Source organism: Pongo pygmaeus, chromosome 11 (assembly GCF_028885625.2).
Source record: "Pongo pygmaeus isolate AG05252 chromosome 11, NHGRI_mPonPyg2-v2.0_pri, whole genome shotgun sequence".
Classification (NCBI taxonomy): Eukaryota; Metazoa; Chordata; class Mammalia; order Primates; family Hominidae; genus Pongo; species Pongo pygmaeus.
The window spans coordinates 101,093,939-101,112,015 of record NC_072384.2 but is presented as its reverse complement, the minus strand read 5'-3'; the positions used below and the strand labels follow the sequence as shown (position 1 = coordinate 101,112,015).

Below are 18,077 nucleotides of genomic sequence, written 5' to 3'. Positions count from 1 at the left end.
TCTCTCTCTTGGGTCCCGCGCCCAACTTCCGCTGGCCCAAAGAAACTATAATTTTGAACCAACAGACCTCTGCTGGCATCTGCGATTGCATTTTTCCTGTTTTAACAACGGCTGTGCTAAACGAAGTAGTAAAGCCCAAGTATGGAGTAACGTCATTCTTTCATTCACTTACTCGAATGCTTGCTGAGTTCTGTGATGCTACAGGTTTAGTTCTTGGGATACTGCGAGTGAACAGTGGGCGGCGAGGCTGTTGTTGCAACGTCAGAGTAAAAGAAGGACCCTGCACGGCGGCCTCCCAGCACTTCGGAAGGCCGAGGCGGGCGGATCACCTGAAGTCAGGAGTTCGAGACCAGCCTGGCCAACACGGCGAAACCCCGTCTCTACTAAAAATACAAAAATTAGTCGTGCATGGTAGCGCGCGCCTGTAGTCCCACCTACTCGGGAGGCTGAGGCACGACAATCACTTGAACCCGGGAGGCGGAGGCGGAGATTGCAGTGAGCTGAGATCGTGCCACACTGCATTCCAGCCTGGCGACAGAGCGAGACTGCGTCTCAAAATGAAAAAAAAAAAAAAAGAGAGAGAGAAGTTCATAGTACATTAGTGATAAGTGCTGTGGTGAAAAAAAAAAAAAAGAGAAGTTCATAGTATATTAGTGATAAGTGCTGTGGTGAAAAAAAAAAAGAGAAGTTCATAGTATGTTAGTTGATAAGTGCTGTGGGAGAAGGAAATAGGAATGTCCTAGGGCTGAAGGGCTAAAGCAGTTCTGTGTAGGATTGTCAGGTCAGTTAAACTTGACATTTAAGCAGAAATTTGGAAGTGAGGAAATTAGCCGTAGAGATGTCTGAGTGTAAGAATTCCAGGCAAAAGGGACACCCAATTCCTGGACCCTAAGGGAAGGTATCTGGATTATTGGGTGACTTGCAAGGAGGCTCTTGAAGAAGAGCAAGCCGGGCAAGTAGGAGATTGGGACGCTTGAATCGGATAGGATATCTCGTCATTACTTCTATAGCTGGGTTTTTATTACCTAGAGGATGCCATTAGAGGATTTTTTTTTTTTTTGACGGAGTCTCGTGCTGTCACCCAGGCTGGAGTGCAGTGGTGCGATCTCGGCTCACTGCAGCCTCCGCCTCCGCCTCCTGGGTTCAAGTGATTCTCCTGCCGCAGCCTCCTGAGTAGCTGGGACTACAGGCGCCCGCCACCACACCCGGCTAATTTTTGTGTTTTTAGTAGAGACGGGGTTTCGCCATGTTGGCCAGGCTGCTCTCGAACTCCTGACCTCAAGTGATCCACCCGCCTCGGCCTCCCAAAGTGTTAGGATTATAGGCGTGAGCCACCACGCCCAGCGAGGATTTTTATTTAAAATGTGCAGTAAAGATGAGCGTGTGTGAGTTAAGACAGAAAAATGAGCCTAATTCTTTTTTTCTTTTGGGACTGGAGACTTACTTTTGAACTCGCTGTAAGACTGAGAAATTACGTAGTCCTTCCTGAAACCACTAAGAGGAAAAATGGTAAGTTTTGAGCAATTTTTATCTAATGTCTTTCATTATAAGTAATTTTTAGAAATTCAGTCAAGGGCAATAAAAGTGCATGGAAATTGCAGTGGCAAGATGGAGAAATTGTATAATATAGAAGCACTTAATATGGAATAATTCTTTTAAAAAATACACAAAATTACTTTAAAATTATTTAATGTTGTCACTTAAAATGCACAGAATTTACCTTTTTTTTTTGAGTTTCACTCTTGTCGCCGAGGCTGGAGTGCAGTGGCGTAATCTCGGCTCACTGCAGCCTCTGCCACTGGGTTCAAGCAATTCTCCTGCCTCAGCCTCCCCAGTAGCTGAGACTACAGGCGCCTGCCACCACGCCCAGCTAATTTTTTGTATTTTTAGTAGAGATGGGGTTTCGCCATGTTGGGCAGGCTGGTCTCGAACTCCTGACCTCAGGTGATCTGCCTGCCTTGGCCTCCCAAAGTGTTGGAATTACAGGCGTGAGCCAACACGCCCAGCCAGAATTTACCTTTTATGGAGAAAGGTTGATTACAAGATAGATAGAAATGGAAAGGGAGAGTTGAAGGAGCAGAAGAGAATAGACAGGTCTGACAATTTTATTTGGATTATTTTGCTCTAGATCTAAAGTGGGCAACTAGGCTGGGCACAGTGGCTGACACCTGTGATCCCAGCACTTTGGGAGGCGGAGGTGAGAGGGTTGCTTGATCCCAGGAGTTCCAACACCAGCTTGGGCAACACAGTGAGGCCCCCGTCTCTACTTTTAAAAAAACAATTAAATAAAGTGGGCAACTAGAACCTGAAGTAGAAAAAGGCAATGAGAATAGTGCCCTGCTTCTCCCACACACATCTTTAACCTGCTCATACTCTCTAACTGCTAGGCCAGGCGCGGTGGCTCATGCCTGTAATCTTGGCACTTTGGGAGGCAGAGGTGGGCCGATCACTTGAGGTCAGGAGTTCAAGACCAGCCTGGCCAACATGGTGAAACCCTGTCTCTACTAAAAATACAAAAATTATCTGGGTGTTGTGGCATATGCCAGTAATCCCAGCTACTTGGGAGGCTGAGGCAGGAGAATTGCTTGAACCCAGGAGGTGGAGATTGTAGTGAGCCGAGATCGTGCCACTGCACTCCAGTGTGGGTGACAGAGCAAGACTCCACCTCAAAAAAAAAAAAAAAGGAGAAATGAAAAAGGAACCCTCCAAATTGTTTTCTCCCTCTCTGGAATACAGTATCATATCAAGGGGTATACAGGTTACAGAAAAACAGGTACAACAAAAACAAAAAGCAAGCAAGAAAGCACTGTGGTTATCTCTGCACATTTAAGATTTAGAAACACTGACACTTGTTATATTTTTGTTAGTCGAGAAAGGAATTATTTTTTAACCCTGTTTCTCAGAATTAAATTACCTAAGGAAAATGGTGGAAATTGTTTTGAAAAATCATTTTCTCATCATTTTTCTATAAATGAGGATGTTGGTGAATTGCCATGTACATCAATAATACATAACAATTGTTTTTATTTTTCTTGATAAAAAATTCAAAGTTAATTCTTTCCATCAAAATATTTACTTCCAAATTTTTATCATGGATACTACTTAACCCTAACATTTATATTCTGGAGTTTTTTCTCTACTGTTGAGATCAATTTTGAGGAAAAAGTACAACTTACCTCTAAGAGCTGCTTTGTGGATGGGTCATCTCTGAAGCAGTATTTCTGTCTGTTTTTATTCAGATTATCATCTTGAATATCCACACAGGGAAATAAACAATGCATAAAGTCACCTAAATAAATTTCATTTGTTCTCACATTTTCTCTCCTTTTTAGTCTGTGACACTGCATACAGATGTAGGTGATATTAAAATTGAAGTCTTCTGTGAGAGGACACCCAAAACATGTGAGGTAAGTACCATTATTTACATATTCAACATCAGTTAATACAACAAGATAACCACTTTGGAATTGAATAATCTAACCTAAATAACAACAAAACTTTCTGTAAAACCATTGTTAGGGAAAACTAGCCATCCTAACTTCTGGCCTGATTTCCACTTATTTGTCCAATGTCAAAGGTGGATCAAAGAGAACATAGATAATTTTTCGGTAATGATAGAGTAGCCAGTATCTTTTTCTTTTGAACTAATGTTCTTCAGGAAACGTAATCATTAGGACGTTATATTACTTTTTTTCTTTCTTTTTTATTTATTTATTTATTTTTTTTTTTTTTTTGAGACGGAGTCTCGCTGTGTCCCCCAGGCTGGAGTACAATGGCGTGATCTCGGCTCACTGCAACCTCTGCCTCCTGGGTTCAAGCAATTCTTCTGCCTCAGCCTCCCCAATAAGTGGGATTACAGGCATGCGCCACCATGCCTGGCTAATTTTTGTATTTTCAGTAGACACAGAGTTTCACCATGTTGGCCAGGCTGGTCTCGAACTTCTAACCTCAGGTGATCCACGCACCTCAGCCTCCCAAAGTGCTGGGATTACAAACATAAGCCACTGCACCTGGCCTTTTTTTTTTCAAGACGGAGTCTTGCTCTGTCACCCAGGCTGGAGTGCAGTGGCATGATCTTGGCTCACTGCAACCTTCGCCTCCGGGGTTCAAACGATTCTCCTGCCTCAGCCTCCCAAGTACCTGGGATTACAGGCACCCACCACCATGCCCAGCTAATTTTTGTATTTTTTTAGTGGAGACGGGGTTTCACCATGTTGACCAGGCTGGTCTCAAACTTCTGACCTCAGGTAATCCGCCTGCCTCAGCCTCCCAAAGTGTTGGGATTATAGGCATGAGCCTCCGTGCCCGGCAGGATATTATATTAAAGAATTGTTGTATACTTTTTTTTTTTTTTTTTTGAGACAGGGTCTTGCTCTGTCGCCCAGACTGGAGTGCAGTGGTGCAATCATGGCTCATTGCAGCCTCAACGTCCTGGGCTCAAGCAATCCTCCCACCTTGGCCTCCCAAGTAGATAGGACTACAGGCGTGTGCCACCATGCCAGGCTAATTTTTTTTTAATTTTTTATAGAGATGAGGTCTCACTATGTTGCCCAACTTGGTCTCGAACTCCTGGTCTCCAGCCATCCTCCCATCTCAGCTTCCTGAAGTGTTGGAATTACAGGCGTGAGCCACCATGCCTGACTTGTTCTATACATTATTTCGCCTGTTTATTTTTATTTATTTATTTTTTTGAGACAGAGTTTTGCTCTTGTTGCTCAGGCTGGAGTGCAGTGGCCCAGTCTTGGGTCACTGCAACCTCCGCCACCCAGGTCCAAGGGATTCTCCTGCCTCAGCCTCCCTAGTAGCTGGGACTATAGGCGCCAGCCACCATGCCCAGCTAATTTTGTATTTTTAGTAGAGATGGGGTTTCACCATGTTGATCAGGCTGGTCTCGAACTCCTGACCTCAGGTGATCCACCTGTCTTGGCTGCCCAAAGTGCTGGGTTTACAGGCATGAGCCACCACACCCGGCCTGTGTCACCTGTTTAAATGACAAGGATGGAAGGAAGAAGAGTCACCTGTATATATTCATTTATTCAACAATTATTTATGGCTAGGCATGGTGGCTCACATCTATAATTCCAGCACTTTGGGAGGCTAAGGTGAGCTCAGAAGTTCTAGGCTTACCTAGGCAATATAGTGAGACCCCCATCTCTACAAAAAAATACAAAAATTAGCCAGGTGTTGTGGTGTGAGCCTGTTGTCTCAGCTACAAGGGAGGCCAAGGTGGGAGAATTGCTTGAGCCTAGGAGGTCAAGGCTGTAGTGAGCTCTGATCACACTGCTGCACTCCAGCCTAGGTGACAGAGCAAGACCCTGTCTCAAAACAAAACAAAAAACCCATTATTCGTGAAAGGCTATCTTGCCCCAGAGTCTGGAGATACAGTGATGAGCAACAGACATTCCTTACCCTCATGGAGCCAATATTTTAGTTGTAAAAATAAACAGGGCAGGAAAATTAAGTAATTATATTTTTAAGAAATTATTTTTATTTATTTATTTATTTTTTTAAAGATAGAGATGAGGTCTTACTATGTTGCCCAGGCTGGTCTTGAACTCCTGGACTCAAGTGATCTTCCTGCCTCCCAAAGTGCTGAGATTACAGGTGTGAGCTGCTGTGCCTGGCCTAAAATTAAGTAATTCTAAAAGATGATAATGCCTTGAAAAAAATTAAGTGTTGAGATAGAGAATAATGGGAAAGGAAGAAGGTGAGGGCAGGCGTAGCCAATAAACTAATACTTAAAGTAAATGCAAAGGTATGAGGGCATCTCCATGGAAAGAGGTATAAAAAGAATATTCCAGGTATTCAGATTCAGAAAAGGTTGTGAAATAAAATTTTAAAAAATTGCAAGGCCAGGCACGGTGGCTCACACCTGTTAATTCCAGCACTTCGGGTGGCTGAGGCAGGAGGATCATTTGAGCTCAGGAGTTCAAGACCAGCCTGGGCAACATAGGGAGACACTGTCTCTACAAAAAAAAAGAACATTCCAGATATAGAAATCTCAGGTACAAAGTCCCCCAGGTAAGAAAAACTGCCCCTTTTGGATTAATTGTCAGAATGCTGATGGAGTTTAGGTAGTAAGCAACAAGAAAGCAGTTCTTAGTATATGTGATGAGGAGATAAGCCAGGTACTGCAGGGCTTGTTAGGCCCTGCTGAAGATTTTCTTTTTGTTTTTTGTTTTTTGTTTTTTTTTTTTTTGAGACGGAGTCTCTGTCGCCCAGGGTGGAGTGCAGTGGTGCAATCTCGACTCACTGCAACCTCCGCTTCCCGAGTTCACGCCATTCTCCTCCCTCAGCCTCCAGAGTAGCTGGGACTACAGGCGCCTGCCACCACACCCAGCTAATTTTTTGTGTTTTTAGTAGAGATGGGGTTTCACCATAGCCAGGATGGTCTCGATCTTCTGACCTCGTGATCCACCCACCTCGGCCTCCCAAAGTGCTGGGATTACAGGCGTTAGCCACCATGCCCGGCCAAAGATTTTGTATTTTATTCCAAGAGGAGAAGGAAGCTATTGAAGTGTTGTAGGCAGGGAAATGACATCCAAAGTAATGCCAAAAGTCATCGTTTAAATATGCTGCTATCACGTTTTCAGTAAATATGATTGGTTTTTTGTCTTAACTGGGTTTCTGCTGCATCATTTCTCAATCATTTTTACTCCCTTCAGAATTTCTTGGCTCTTTGTGCCAGTAATTACTACAATGGCTGTATATTTCATAGGAATATCAAGGGTTTCATGGTTCAAACAGGAGATCCAACAGGTAAGTTATTCCATTAACTAAGATCTAAGGAACTGAATGTATAGTATGAAGAAGTGGGTAAAAGAAGAGGAATTAAATACGTGGAGTTTTTGTTTTGTTTTGTTTAATAAGTTCTGTTCTACAAGTACAGAACATGTAGGTTTGTTACATAGGTATATGTGTGCCATGGTGGTTTGCTGCACCTATCAGCCCGTCATCTAGGTTTTAAGCCCAGCATGCATTAGCTATTAGTCCTAATGCTCTCCCTCCCCTTGCCCCCCACCCCCCAACTAGCCCTGCTGTGTGTTGTTCCCCTCCTTGTGTCCATGTGATCTCATTGTTCAACTCCCACTTATGAGTGAGAACATGCAGTGTTTGGTTTTCTGTTCCTGTGTTAGTTTGCTGAGAATGATGGCTTCCAGCTACATCCATGTCCCTGCAAAGGACATGATCTCATCCTTTTTACGGCTGCATAGTATTACATGGTGTAATTTTAAAGCAGAAATTATTAGCACCTACCCCTAAAATGTGAACAATATTGTGCTCACTTTGCCAGCACATATACTAAAATTTGAACAATACAGAGAAGATTAGCGTGGCCCCTGCACAAGGATGAGACACAAATTTGTGAAGCTTTTCATACTTAAATATATATGAACAATATTTATAAGGAGGGTTATTCTTTTTTGTTTTTTGTAGGTCTGTTTTAATCTTCAGGTCTGTGAAGTTAAATTTGGGGAATTAGGAGAGGCCATATCAAATTTTGTCTATATTTAAGCAGTCAAACTATAAAGTATTCCTTAAGTTTTGGGAAATGAACTTGTTTTCAATTTTAATTAAATACTTCTTTTGACTTGTTTCACTTGTAATATAGGAACTGGAAGAGGAGGCAACAGTATCTGGGGCAAGAAGTTTGAGGATGAATACAGTGAATATCTTAAGGTAAATCCTCAATGCTTTAAAAATCTATTTTCTCATGCCTTGGTTATGCATGGAAACTTTGATACATGTGTCATAGTGATACAAGTTAACATCACTGCAAAATGAATATACTTTTTTATAGTTTTTGTACATTTGACAAATGATGTCGGGGAGACTTGATAAATGGTGGTCCTAGCCTGACATGTGTACTGGAATCCCACCAGCACGTGGCTCTTGATATTAAGTGAGTTCATCTTTGAATCTAACCTGAAATGTTTAACTAGTAGTGTACCAAAGAGGCTTAATATCTCACCATAAAATTCATGTTGAATGACATGAAACAGTGGCCTTTTTTAGAGCGGGGAGGAAAGACTATCAAACTTCCTGGTTGCAATGTTGCCCATTATCAGTACCCAGCTTTTATCATCTTCTGTTAGATGTTTGAACATCCCTGTATTAATTTGACTTAATACCTGTGGTAGATCACAACTAGGTTAAAGAGTAGTGGATATAAATAGTCTTTACCATGGTAAAATTAGGGATTTTTAATTTTCTTTGTTATATTTTTCTGTGTTTTTCAAACCTCTGTGGAGTCATTTTTTTTTTTTTGTCTAAAATTAAAAACTAGTGCATGCGTAGTTTTAAAAATCAATTCCACTTCCCAGAGATAACTTCAGTTGATGACTTATTATGTGGTCTTTCAAACTTTGTATCTCCATAGAATGATAACTTTATGATTAGAGAAAGAGCGATGAAGTATCCTCAACCAGGGCCGGGTACAGTAATCCCAGCGCTTTGAGAAGCCCAGTAAGGAGGATTGCTTGAGGCCAAGAGTTTGAAACCAGCCTGGGCAACATAGTGAGACCCCCATCTCTACAAAAAAATACAAATATTAGCCTGTTATAGTGGCGTGTGCCTGTAGTCCCAGCTACTCAAGAGGCTGAAGTGGGAGGATTGCTAGAGCCCAGGAGATCAAGGCTGCAGTGAGCCAAGATCATGCACAGAACGAGACCCCACTCAAAAAAAAAAAAAAGTCTACTCAGTCAAAATATGCAGTTTAAGTGTATTATTATATTTCTATTACATTAAAATGTACCCACAAAAATTCTGAAAAAAATTCATTGCAGTGTTTATCTCTGGATGATGAGACTAGGAGTAATTTCTTTTCTTTTTGCTTTTTTTAAAACCTTTTTTAGAGACAGGGTCTTGCTCTGTCCCCCAGGCTGGAGTGCAGTGATGCAGTCTTGGCACACTGCAGCCTAAATTTTCTGGGCTCAGGTGATCCTCCCACAGCCTCCAGAGTAGCTGGGACTACAGGTTCATGTCACCATGCCTGGCTAATGTTTGTATTTTTTGTACAGATGATGTCTCACTATGTTGTCCAAGCTGGTTCATTTTACTTTTCTGTTGTAAGGAAATGTATTAGTTTTGTTACAGGAGTTGAGGCTGGGAGGTGATAAACTTTTTGAAAAGTCAACTTTTTCCTGAATGACTAACTAAACAATTTTTTAGGTATTAATTATTACATTAATGACTGCTTTCATATAGCAGTTGAAAACCAGAGACTGGCTATGACAGAATCACCTGTGGAACTTTGTTGTTTGTTTTTGAGACTGGGTCTCACTCTGTTGCCTAAGCTGAGTGCAGTGGCCTGATCACGGTTCACCGAAGCCTTGACCCGAGCTCAAGCAGTTTCTGCTGCCTCAGCCTCTCAAGTGGCTGGACCACAGGAGTGCACCACTGTGCCCAGCTAATTTCTGATTTTTTATAGAGACGAGGTCTTGCTCTGTTGCCCAGTCTGGTCTGAAACTCCTGGACTCAGATGATCCTCCTGTCTTGGCCTCCCAAAGTGTTGGGATTATAGGAGTGAGCCACTGCACTTGGCTGGAAGTTTTAAAACTATAACAGATCATGGCCTTGCCCTCCTAAAAATAAAGTCAGTAGGGCTGGTTAGGACTTAGACTATATTTTAAGGTTCCTAGATGATTCTTTTGCAGGCAGAGTTAAGAACCATTATATAGGCCGGGCACGGTGGCTCACGCCTGTAATCCCAACACTTTGGGAGGCCGAGGCGGGCGGATCACGAGGTCAGGAGATCAAGACCATGCTGGCTAACACAGTGAAACCCCGTCTGTACCAAAAAATACAAAAAATTAGCCAGGTATGGTGGTGGGTGCCTGTAGTCCCAGCTACTCGGGAGGCTGAGGCAGGAGAATGGCCTGAACCCGGGAGGCAGTGCTTGCAGTGAGCCGAGATCGTGCTGCTGCACTCCAGCCTGGGCGACAGAGCGAGACTCCGTCTAAAAAAAAAAAAGAACCATTATGTATTATACACCTTATATACCAAGATTGTGGATATGTATTGACTCTTCATATATTCTGGCCCAGGAATTCCATTCCCAAATGTTTACTCAAGAGAAACTTGTAAGTTTGCACCAAGAGACATGTACAGGAGTGTTCTGATGTACTGTTTGTAATAGCAAAAGTCTTGAAACAACCCAAATGTCCATTGATTGTAGGTGAATCACTATGTAGATTGTGGATAAATTGTAGTATATTCAGTAGTGAAATATCGCATAGTAGTAAAAAAATAGTAATAAACTATGGCTATATGTACACGTATGACCTTAGAAATGTAACAATGTTATTTGTAGAAAGCATTTCCCAGAAGACTAAAATGTTACGATGTAATTATATTCAGAAGGAAAAGGAAAGAATGTGTTGTTTAGTCATGTGTAAATGTGTTAGGGCTGGGCACAGTGGCTCACTCTTATAATCCCAGCACTTTAGGGGGCCGAGGTGAGAGGAACAAGTACTTGAGGCCAGGAGTTTGAGATCAGCCTGAGCAACATATTGAGCCCTCACCTCTACTAAAAGTTAAAAAATTAGCCAGGTATGGTGGTGTACATCTGTAGTCTCAGCTACTCAGGAGGCCAAGGTGGAAAGATTGCTCGAGCCTAGGAGGTCAAGGCTACAGTGAGCTATGATTGCACCACTGCACTCTAACCTGTGTGACAGAGTGAGACCCTGTCTCTAAAAAAAAAAAAAATGAAAAAATGAAAAAAAAAAGTATTAGAATAGTGGTTACCTCTTGTAGAGGCTGAGGTAATAGATGGAGAGGAGCACATGGATATATGTAATTAATTGGTAACTTTTATTTTTTCTTGAGCTCCCATTATTCAATGAATTGGTAAATTTTAACTCTGAAAGCTGGGAAATATGTTAATGGGTGCTTATTTTATTAACTTACATTTTTATTAACTATATTTTTGTGTATGTATTAAATATTGTGTGTGTATTAAATATTACATGTGTATGTATTTAATATTACATTTGATTGGTGGACACCTTTTAGGGAGACAAGCATTAATATTTTGATATAAGTGCTTCTCTATGACTTATTAGCGTCACCCAATGAATAGCTAACGCTAGAGTAATTGGTGGAGTTGTAGTGTATTACAGGCACCTCCCTGTAACATAGTTCACAGTTATATCTTCATTCTTATCAGTAAGGTCCTTTTAATTTCTATACACTGTCTCTTATAAACAAATACTATCATGATAGTAGAGCTAGGTGAGACCTTTCTTAGATCGTTCAGTCCTGGGGTTATAAACTGACTGCCCATGAGTGGAACACCCACAGATGCATTATCTGTGGCCATTAGTTAAAAAAAATAGATTTAATATCATTAATCAAGAGATAGCCTATTCATTTTGCCAGACTTCATCTCTCTTTAATGTTTACATTCTGCCCAATTGTCAGTTTATCTGCTTGACCCTTGTGAGCATCTGAGTTATGAATAGACCCTTGAACTAGTGCGACCTCCCTTGTTTTACAGATAAAGAAACTAGCAAGAGTCCATTGTATGTGAGAAGAGATTGTGGGCATTTTGGTTTTGTTGCCTGCCTGATCGTTTCATTCCAGCACACTATTCCTTAATATAAATGTAAGGATTATTTCTATTATTTGTTGGTATTGCAAAAAGTATCCATGGCTGTATTTCTTCAAAGTAAAAATGAAATTAATTGAGAAATATGATTTGATATATTAACCTTTTACATACAAGTTTTCAAGGGTACAGAAAAGGCAGAAACTGAACATTTGGATTACCCCTAATAGAGAGAAGTTGGTTAAATGTTTTCTTGCTCCCTTAAATATTGTGAAGGTAAAGAGTGAATGTCTTGGCTGGGTGTGGTGATTCACACCTGTAATCCCAACACTTTGGAGGCTAAGGCAGGACGATCACTTGAGCCTAGGAGTTAAGAAACCAGCCTGAGCAACATAGTGAGACCCCCATCTCAAAATATTTTTAAAAAAGAAAACAAAAGTGTGCCTGTCTTGTTTCAATACTATATTTGGGATGGTTATATAAAAACACAGTTAATACTTTGATGTGTCTTTTTCAGCACAATGTTAGAGGTGTTGTATCTATGGCTAATAATGGCCCGAACACCAATGGATCTCAGTTCTTCATCACCTATGGCAAACAGCCACATTTGGACATGAAATACACCGTATTTGGAAAGTGAGTATTCTGGTTATGGTTTTCTATTAGCATTTCAATGCAAGTGGTGCATATGCTTAGCTGTGACAGTAGCATAACTAATATTGAAAAGAGTGACGCCGAGTGCAGTGCCTCACACCTGTAATCCCAGCACTTTGGGAGGCCAAGGTGGGCAGATTGTCTGAGGTCAGGAGTTTGAGACCAGCCTGGCCAATGTGGCAGAACCCGTCTCTACTAAAAATATTTTTAAAAATTAGTTGGATGTGGTGGCACACATCTGTAGTCCCAGCTACTCAGGAGGCTGAAGCAGGAGAATTGCTTGAACCTGGGAGGCGGAAGTTACAGTGAGCCATGATCATGCCATTGCACTCCAGCCTGGGCAACAGAGTGAGACACTGCCTCAAAAAAAAAAAAAAAAGAAAGAAAAGAAAGAAAAGAAGAGTGGTGTGAGAGCTAAACGTACCTGGAGTTTAAGTCTACCACTTAGCAACCCTGTGACCTTGGGAAAGTTATAATCTCCCTGAGCCTTATTTTCCTTATGTTGTAAAAGAGGCCAGTAATTTTTCAATATTGTTATGCAAATTAACATAGTATATCTATTTTCTTTTTCTTTTTCTTTTTTTGAGACGAAAGGCTCTGTCGCCAGGCTGGAGTGTGGTGCAGTAGCACAGTCATGGCTCATTGCAGCCTCAACCTCCTGGTCTCAAGTGATCCTCTTACCTCAGCCTCTTGAGTAACTGGAACCACAAATGTGTACCATCATGCGCAGCTACTTTAAAAGAAAAAAACAAAAAAACACTTTTTTTTTTTAGAGACAGGGTCTCACTATGTTGCCCAGGCTGGTCCATTTTCATTAATGATAGCATTTCACAGCAACTAACAGATCTGAAAAACAGTGGCTTAAACAAGATGGACTGGCATGGTGGTTCCATTTTGTTACCAGTGTTCTAGGTGCCACTGTCATAATATTGGCAGCACAGCTCTTATCAAAACTTCTGTGTATCAGGCAGGAAAGGGGAGGAAAGACAAAAGGTGCTTGCCAGCTGATTCACCTTTTTTAATTAACAGAACTTTCCCAGGCCTGTAATCCCAGTGCTTTGGGAGGCTGAGACAGGGGGATCACTTGAGGCCAGGAGTTCAAGACCAGCCTGTGCAACATAGCAGAACCCATCTCTATAAAAAAATTTAAAAATTAGCCAGGTGTGGTGACACACACCTGTAATCCCAGCTACTCAGGAGGCTGAGGTGGGAGAATCACTTGAGCCCAGGAGTTCCAGGCTGCATGAGCTGAGATCACACTACTGTACTCCAGCCTGGGCAACAATGATACCCTATCTCTTCAAAAAAAAAAAAAAAAAGGAAAAAAGAAAAGCTGGGTGCGATGGCTCACACCTGTAATCCCAGCACTTTGGGAGGCCAAGGAGGGCAGATCATGAGGTCAGTAGATCAAGACCATCCGGGCCAACATGGTGAAACCCCATCTCTACTAAAAATACAAAAATTAGCTGGGTGCGGTGGTGCACGCCTGTAATCCCAGCTACTCAGGAAGCTGAGGCAGGAGAATGGCTTGAACCCTGGAGGTGGAGATTGCAGTGAGCCAAGATTGCGCCACTGCACTCCAGCCTGGTGACAAAGTGAGATTCCATCTCAAAAAAAAAACTTTCCCAGAAGACCCAGAACTTAGTAATGTGACCACTCCTTACCTACAATGGAGGGTAGAAAATGTATTTCAGCCACATTGCCACCCTTACTAAAATTAGATTTCTCTGAGTAAGAAGAATGGCTTCTAGGAAGGTGTTTCACAGTTTCTGCCAGGGTATCTATTAAAAGTACTATGTCTGGGAGTTGCTTTTATAAATCAGTCGGAAGTCAATTTGTCTTTTCATTCAACAAATAATTATCATGCTTAATAAACCAAGGCACAATTCTAGAGTTTGTTCTATTTAATAGTTTGGATGCCAAATTCGGTTAATTAAAAATAGAGGACTCCCAGTCTAGATAACATAGTGAAACCCCGTCTCTACAAAAAAATTTAAAAATTATCCAGGTGTGGTGGCTCACACCTATGGTCCCAGCTACTTGGGAGGCTGAAGTGAGAGGATTGCTGGGCTTAGGGTGTCAATGCTGCAATGAGATCTAGACAGATCTTTTCTTTTTCATTCCATATACATGTGTCTAATTTACACATTAATAATAATCAAGGAAAAAAGAAATATTACAACATCTAGTAGTTTTTTTGTGTTTGTAAATAACCCAGTTCCCTCTTATTTTCTCCCTTAACCAACATCATTCAAAATTATTGTTCAGTTATTACCAGGACTCATTTTACTGGATTTGCGACAAAACTGTAGAGTTTAGAACAAAGATTAACCTTAGGTTCATTAATTCCTTGTTTGTTGTATACAGATGCACACACATTTTTCTGGGAAGATGATCCAGTAACTTTCCTCTAGTTCGGCAAGGGGTCCGTTTCCCAGATACTTGACTCTACTTTACTGCCTCAGTTCTACCTGCCAGGTTTTTTTTAACTTTTTACCTGAGACCTATGTTTTCTACCTCCTCTGTTTCTCTTACTGACCTAGAAGGTGGGATAGCCTTTAAGACTTATAATTTAAAGACTTAAATGTCTATATTTAGGGGTAAAATCAAAATGTTTTTGTTGAAGTACCCATTTTGTGAAAATGCAAAATAAAATGCAAATCTGCTAATTTTTTTTTTTTTTTTTTGAGACAGAGTCTCACTCTGTCGCCCAGGCTGGAGTGCAGTGGCGCCATCTCTGCTCACTGCAAGCTCCCCCTCCCGGATTCACACCATTCTCCTGCCTCAGCCTCCCAAGTAGCTGGGACTACAGGCGCCCGTCACCATGCCCGGCTAATTTTTTGTATTTTTAGTAGAGACGGGGTTTCACCGTGTTAGCCAGGATGGTCTCAATCTCCTGACCCTGTGATCCGCCTGCCTTGGCCTCCCAAAGTGCTGAGATTACAGGCGTGAGCCACCGCGCCAGGCCTACAAATCTGTTAATTTTTTAAAGTACTTACCACTGGTTGAGAATCCCTAATCTGAAAATTCAAAATTAGGAACTTTTTGAGCACTGACATGATGCCACAAGTAGAAAATTCCACATCTGACCTCATGTGACGGGTTGCAGTCAGATGACCAGGTGCAGTGACTCACGCTTGTAATCCTAGCACTTCGGGAGGCCAAGGCAGACAGATCACGAGGTCAGGAGATCGAAAGCCACTCTTTCTTAGCAAATGTTTTAGACTGAAATTTCCAAAACTTGTATTTGAAGAATAGCTCTCAATATATTTTTTCTTGGTGGTAACATGAAGTGGGATTGCTGGAGATTGAGTTAACTGTCAGTCTTCTCTTCTCCTATTTTTATTACTTCTTGTTGTTATCCAGAAGCAAAAAGTAGAAATGCCATAATTAGGCCAGATGCGGTGGCTCATGCCTATAACCCCAGCATTTTGGGAGGCTGAGGTGGGCAGATCACTTGAAGTCAAGAGTTTGAGACCAGCCTGGCCAATGTGGTGAAATCCCATCTCTACTAAAAACACAAAAATTAGCTGGGCATGGGGGCATGTGCCTGTAGTCCTAGCTGCTTGGGAGGCTGATACAGAATTGCTTGAACCTGGAGGAAGAGGCTACAATGAGTCGAGATAGTGCTACTGCACTCCAACCTGGGCAATGGGAGTGAGACTCCATCTCAAAAAAAAAAAAAGAAAGAAATACTATAATTAAACAATTAACTGCCGGGCTTGGTGGCTCATGCCTGAATCCCAACACTTTGGGAGGCCAAGGCGGGCAGATCACCTGAGGTCAGGCCAAACCAGCCTGGCCAACATGCTGAAACTCCGTCTCTACTAAAAATACAAAAATTAGCCAGGCGTGGTGGTAGGCTCCTATAATCCCAGCTACTTGGGAGGCTGAGGCAGGAGAATCGCTTGAACCCAGGAGGCGGAGGTTGCAGTGAGCCGAGATCACGCCATTGCACTCCAGTCTGGGGGACCAGAGCGAGACTTCATCTCAAAAAAAAAAACAAGTACAAAGTGGAGTGGTCACCTACTTTAGGAACTTCATTGTAGGGCAATATTGCTAATAGTGTCATCTACATACTTTCTCCATGTATTTCCTGTAGCAAAGAAATCTTTATGACTAGTGTGTTGTAATAAGAAATACATATTTGGACTTCATTCGTGGCTTCCAGTATAGTTCTTTTAAAAACCTTGCAATTTCCTGAGTGACAGGAGTGAAAGGAATATTTTATTGTTCATAATAAACCCCATTCAACCATACCTGAGTTTATGCTAATGAGGTGACTCTTGGTGGGGTTCTAGATAGCTTCAGTATGGAGGGCTGGTTGCCAGAGGAATCAGCCATGTGTTTTTAGAGGGCTGGAACATTCAGTGACCTCCTATTCTTGACCTCTGGGAAGGAGAGAAGGGCTGGAGATTGAGTTCCAGTCACCAGTGGCCAGTGATTTAATTAATCATGCCTACCTAATGTGCCCTCCGTAAAAACCCTAAACAGGGTTTGAGAGCTTCCAGGTTGGTGAATGCAAGTAGATACTGAGAGGGTAACACACCCCGAGAAGAGCATGGAAGCACTGTGCCCCTCTCTCAGACTTTGCCCTATGCATCTCCTCCATTTGGTTGTTCCTGAGTTGTAACCTTTATAATAGCCCATAATAATAAATAAAGTGCTTTCCTAAGTTCTATGAGCCATTTTTGAAAATTATTGAACAGAGCTGGGGGGCATGAAAAATCCCAAATTATATCATAGTTAGTCAGATAGTACAGATCACAATCGGGACTTGGAACTGGCATCCGAAGTAGTAGGGGCTGTCTTGTGGGATTAACTGGGGTCTCTGTTCACTCCTTGTAGTTAGTGTCACAATTAAATTGTAGGGCCAGGTGTGGGGGCATGCACTTGTAGTCCCAGTGAGACCCTGTCTTTAAAAAAATAAATAAAATTTTGAAAAAATAATTAAGTTGTGGAATACCCAGAGAATTGGAGAACTGGGAAAACCCACACATTTGGTGTTGGAAGTATGAAAGTGTAGAAAAACAGTTTGTTTTCCCTTTAACTGGTTATATTAGTCCCATTTGTAGCTGTTCTCTGTCACTGTATGAATGGGGTAGAATATAATTTTAGGTACTATGGTGGAAATATTCCTACCCTTTGTATTGTTGACTAAGGGCATAAAAGTAAATTATTTCTGAATTTTGATCCATATCTATGATGGAAAATCAACATTTTGTTGTACATTCAACTAGAGAACTCAGAGATCTGTAAGACTTGATTATTTTTTAAGGAGACTGTAATTGTCATAGATGTGGATATCATGTTTCAATTTAAGGAAATTTTCATATGTTATATTGTTTCTCTTTCAGGGTAATAGATGGTCTGGAAACTCTAGATGAGTTGGAGAAGTTGCCAGTAAATGAGAAGACATACCGACCTCTTAATGATGTACACATTAAGGACATAACTATTCATGCCAACCCATTTGCTCAGTAGCTATGATAGACCTGGACAAATAACTTGACAAATTGCTGGAACACACTTATTGTGGTTTACCTGGTTTTAATTATGTCAGAGATTGCATCATCCTTCTGCTCTTTTACAACTATGATCTTCTATGAAATGGTGGTACCAAGGGGCACCCAACAGCTTTTATCCCCATTCTTGGAGCATATTCTTTATTATAACGATTATCCAACATATTTCTTTAATTTTAATGCAAAAAATACATCATTTAATTTTTGTTACATATAAACATTCATTTTTAAATGCTGAGCCTCAAATGCAGGCATTTTTGAGTGGCCTGATTACATATTCCTCCCACAGCAAGTTCGTATCCTGGAAGTGTTATTTTATAATAAAATTAAAAATGTTTTAAAGAATTAAA

At 41.4% G+C, this 18,077-nt stretch overlaps 1 protein-coding gene and 1 non-coding gene across 6 annotated transcripts in view; both read left to right on the top strand.

Annotated features, from left to right (window-relative positions):
• PPIL3 (peptidylprolyl isomerase like 3) overlaps positions 1-18,077 on the top strand; it is an 18,367-nt gene extending 290 nt beyond the window's left edge. For 2 of the 5 annotated variants that reach the window (XM_054476833.2, XM_063648328.1), the window contains exons 2-7: positions 1,439-1,509; positions 3,333-3,407; positions 6,666-6,759; positions 7,613-7,680; positions 12,066-12,184; positions 17,560-18,077. In XM_054476833.2, coding sequence (XP_054332808.1) covers positions 1,507-1,509; positions 3,333-3,407; positions 6,666-6,759; positions 7,613-7,680; positions 12,066-12,184; positions 17,560-17,686 — 486 coding nt within the window. In that variant the 5' untranslated portion in view covers positions 1,439-1,506 and the 3' untranslated portion in view covers positions 17,687-18,077. Of the gene's footprint in view, positions 1-2; positions 140-473; positions 899-1,438; positions 1,510-3,332; positions 3,408-6,665; positions 6,760-7,612; positions 7,681-12,065; positions 12,185-17,559 lie in introns of those variants that run through there. The other 3 variants (XM_054476835.2, XM_054476837.2, XM_054476836.2) reach the window with 3 other exon arrangements.
• LOC129032351 (U6 spliceosomal RNA) lies at positions 7,279-7,385 on the top strand. The gene has a single exon (XR_008501341.1). It is a non-coding gene; the product is annotated as a U6 spliceosomal RNA (small nuclear RNA).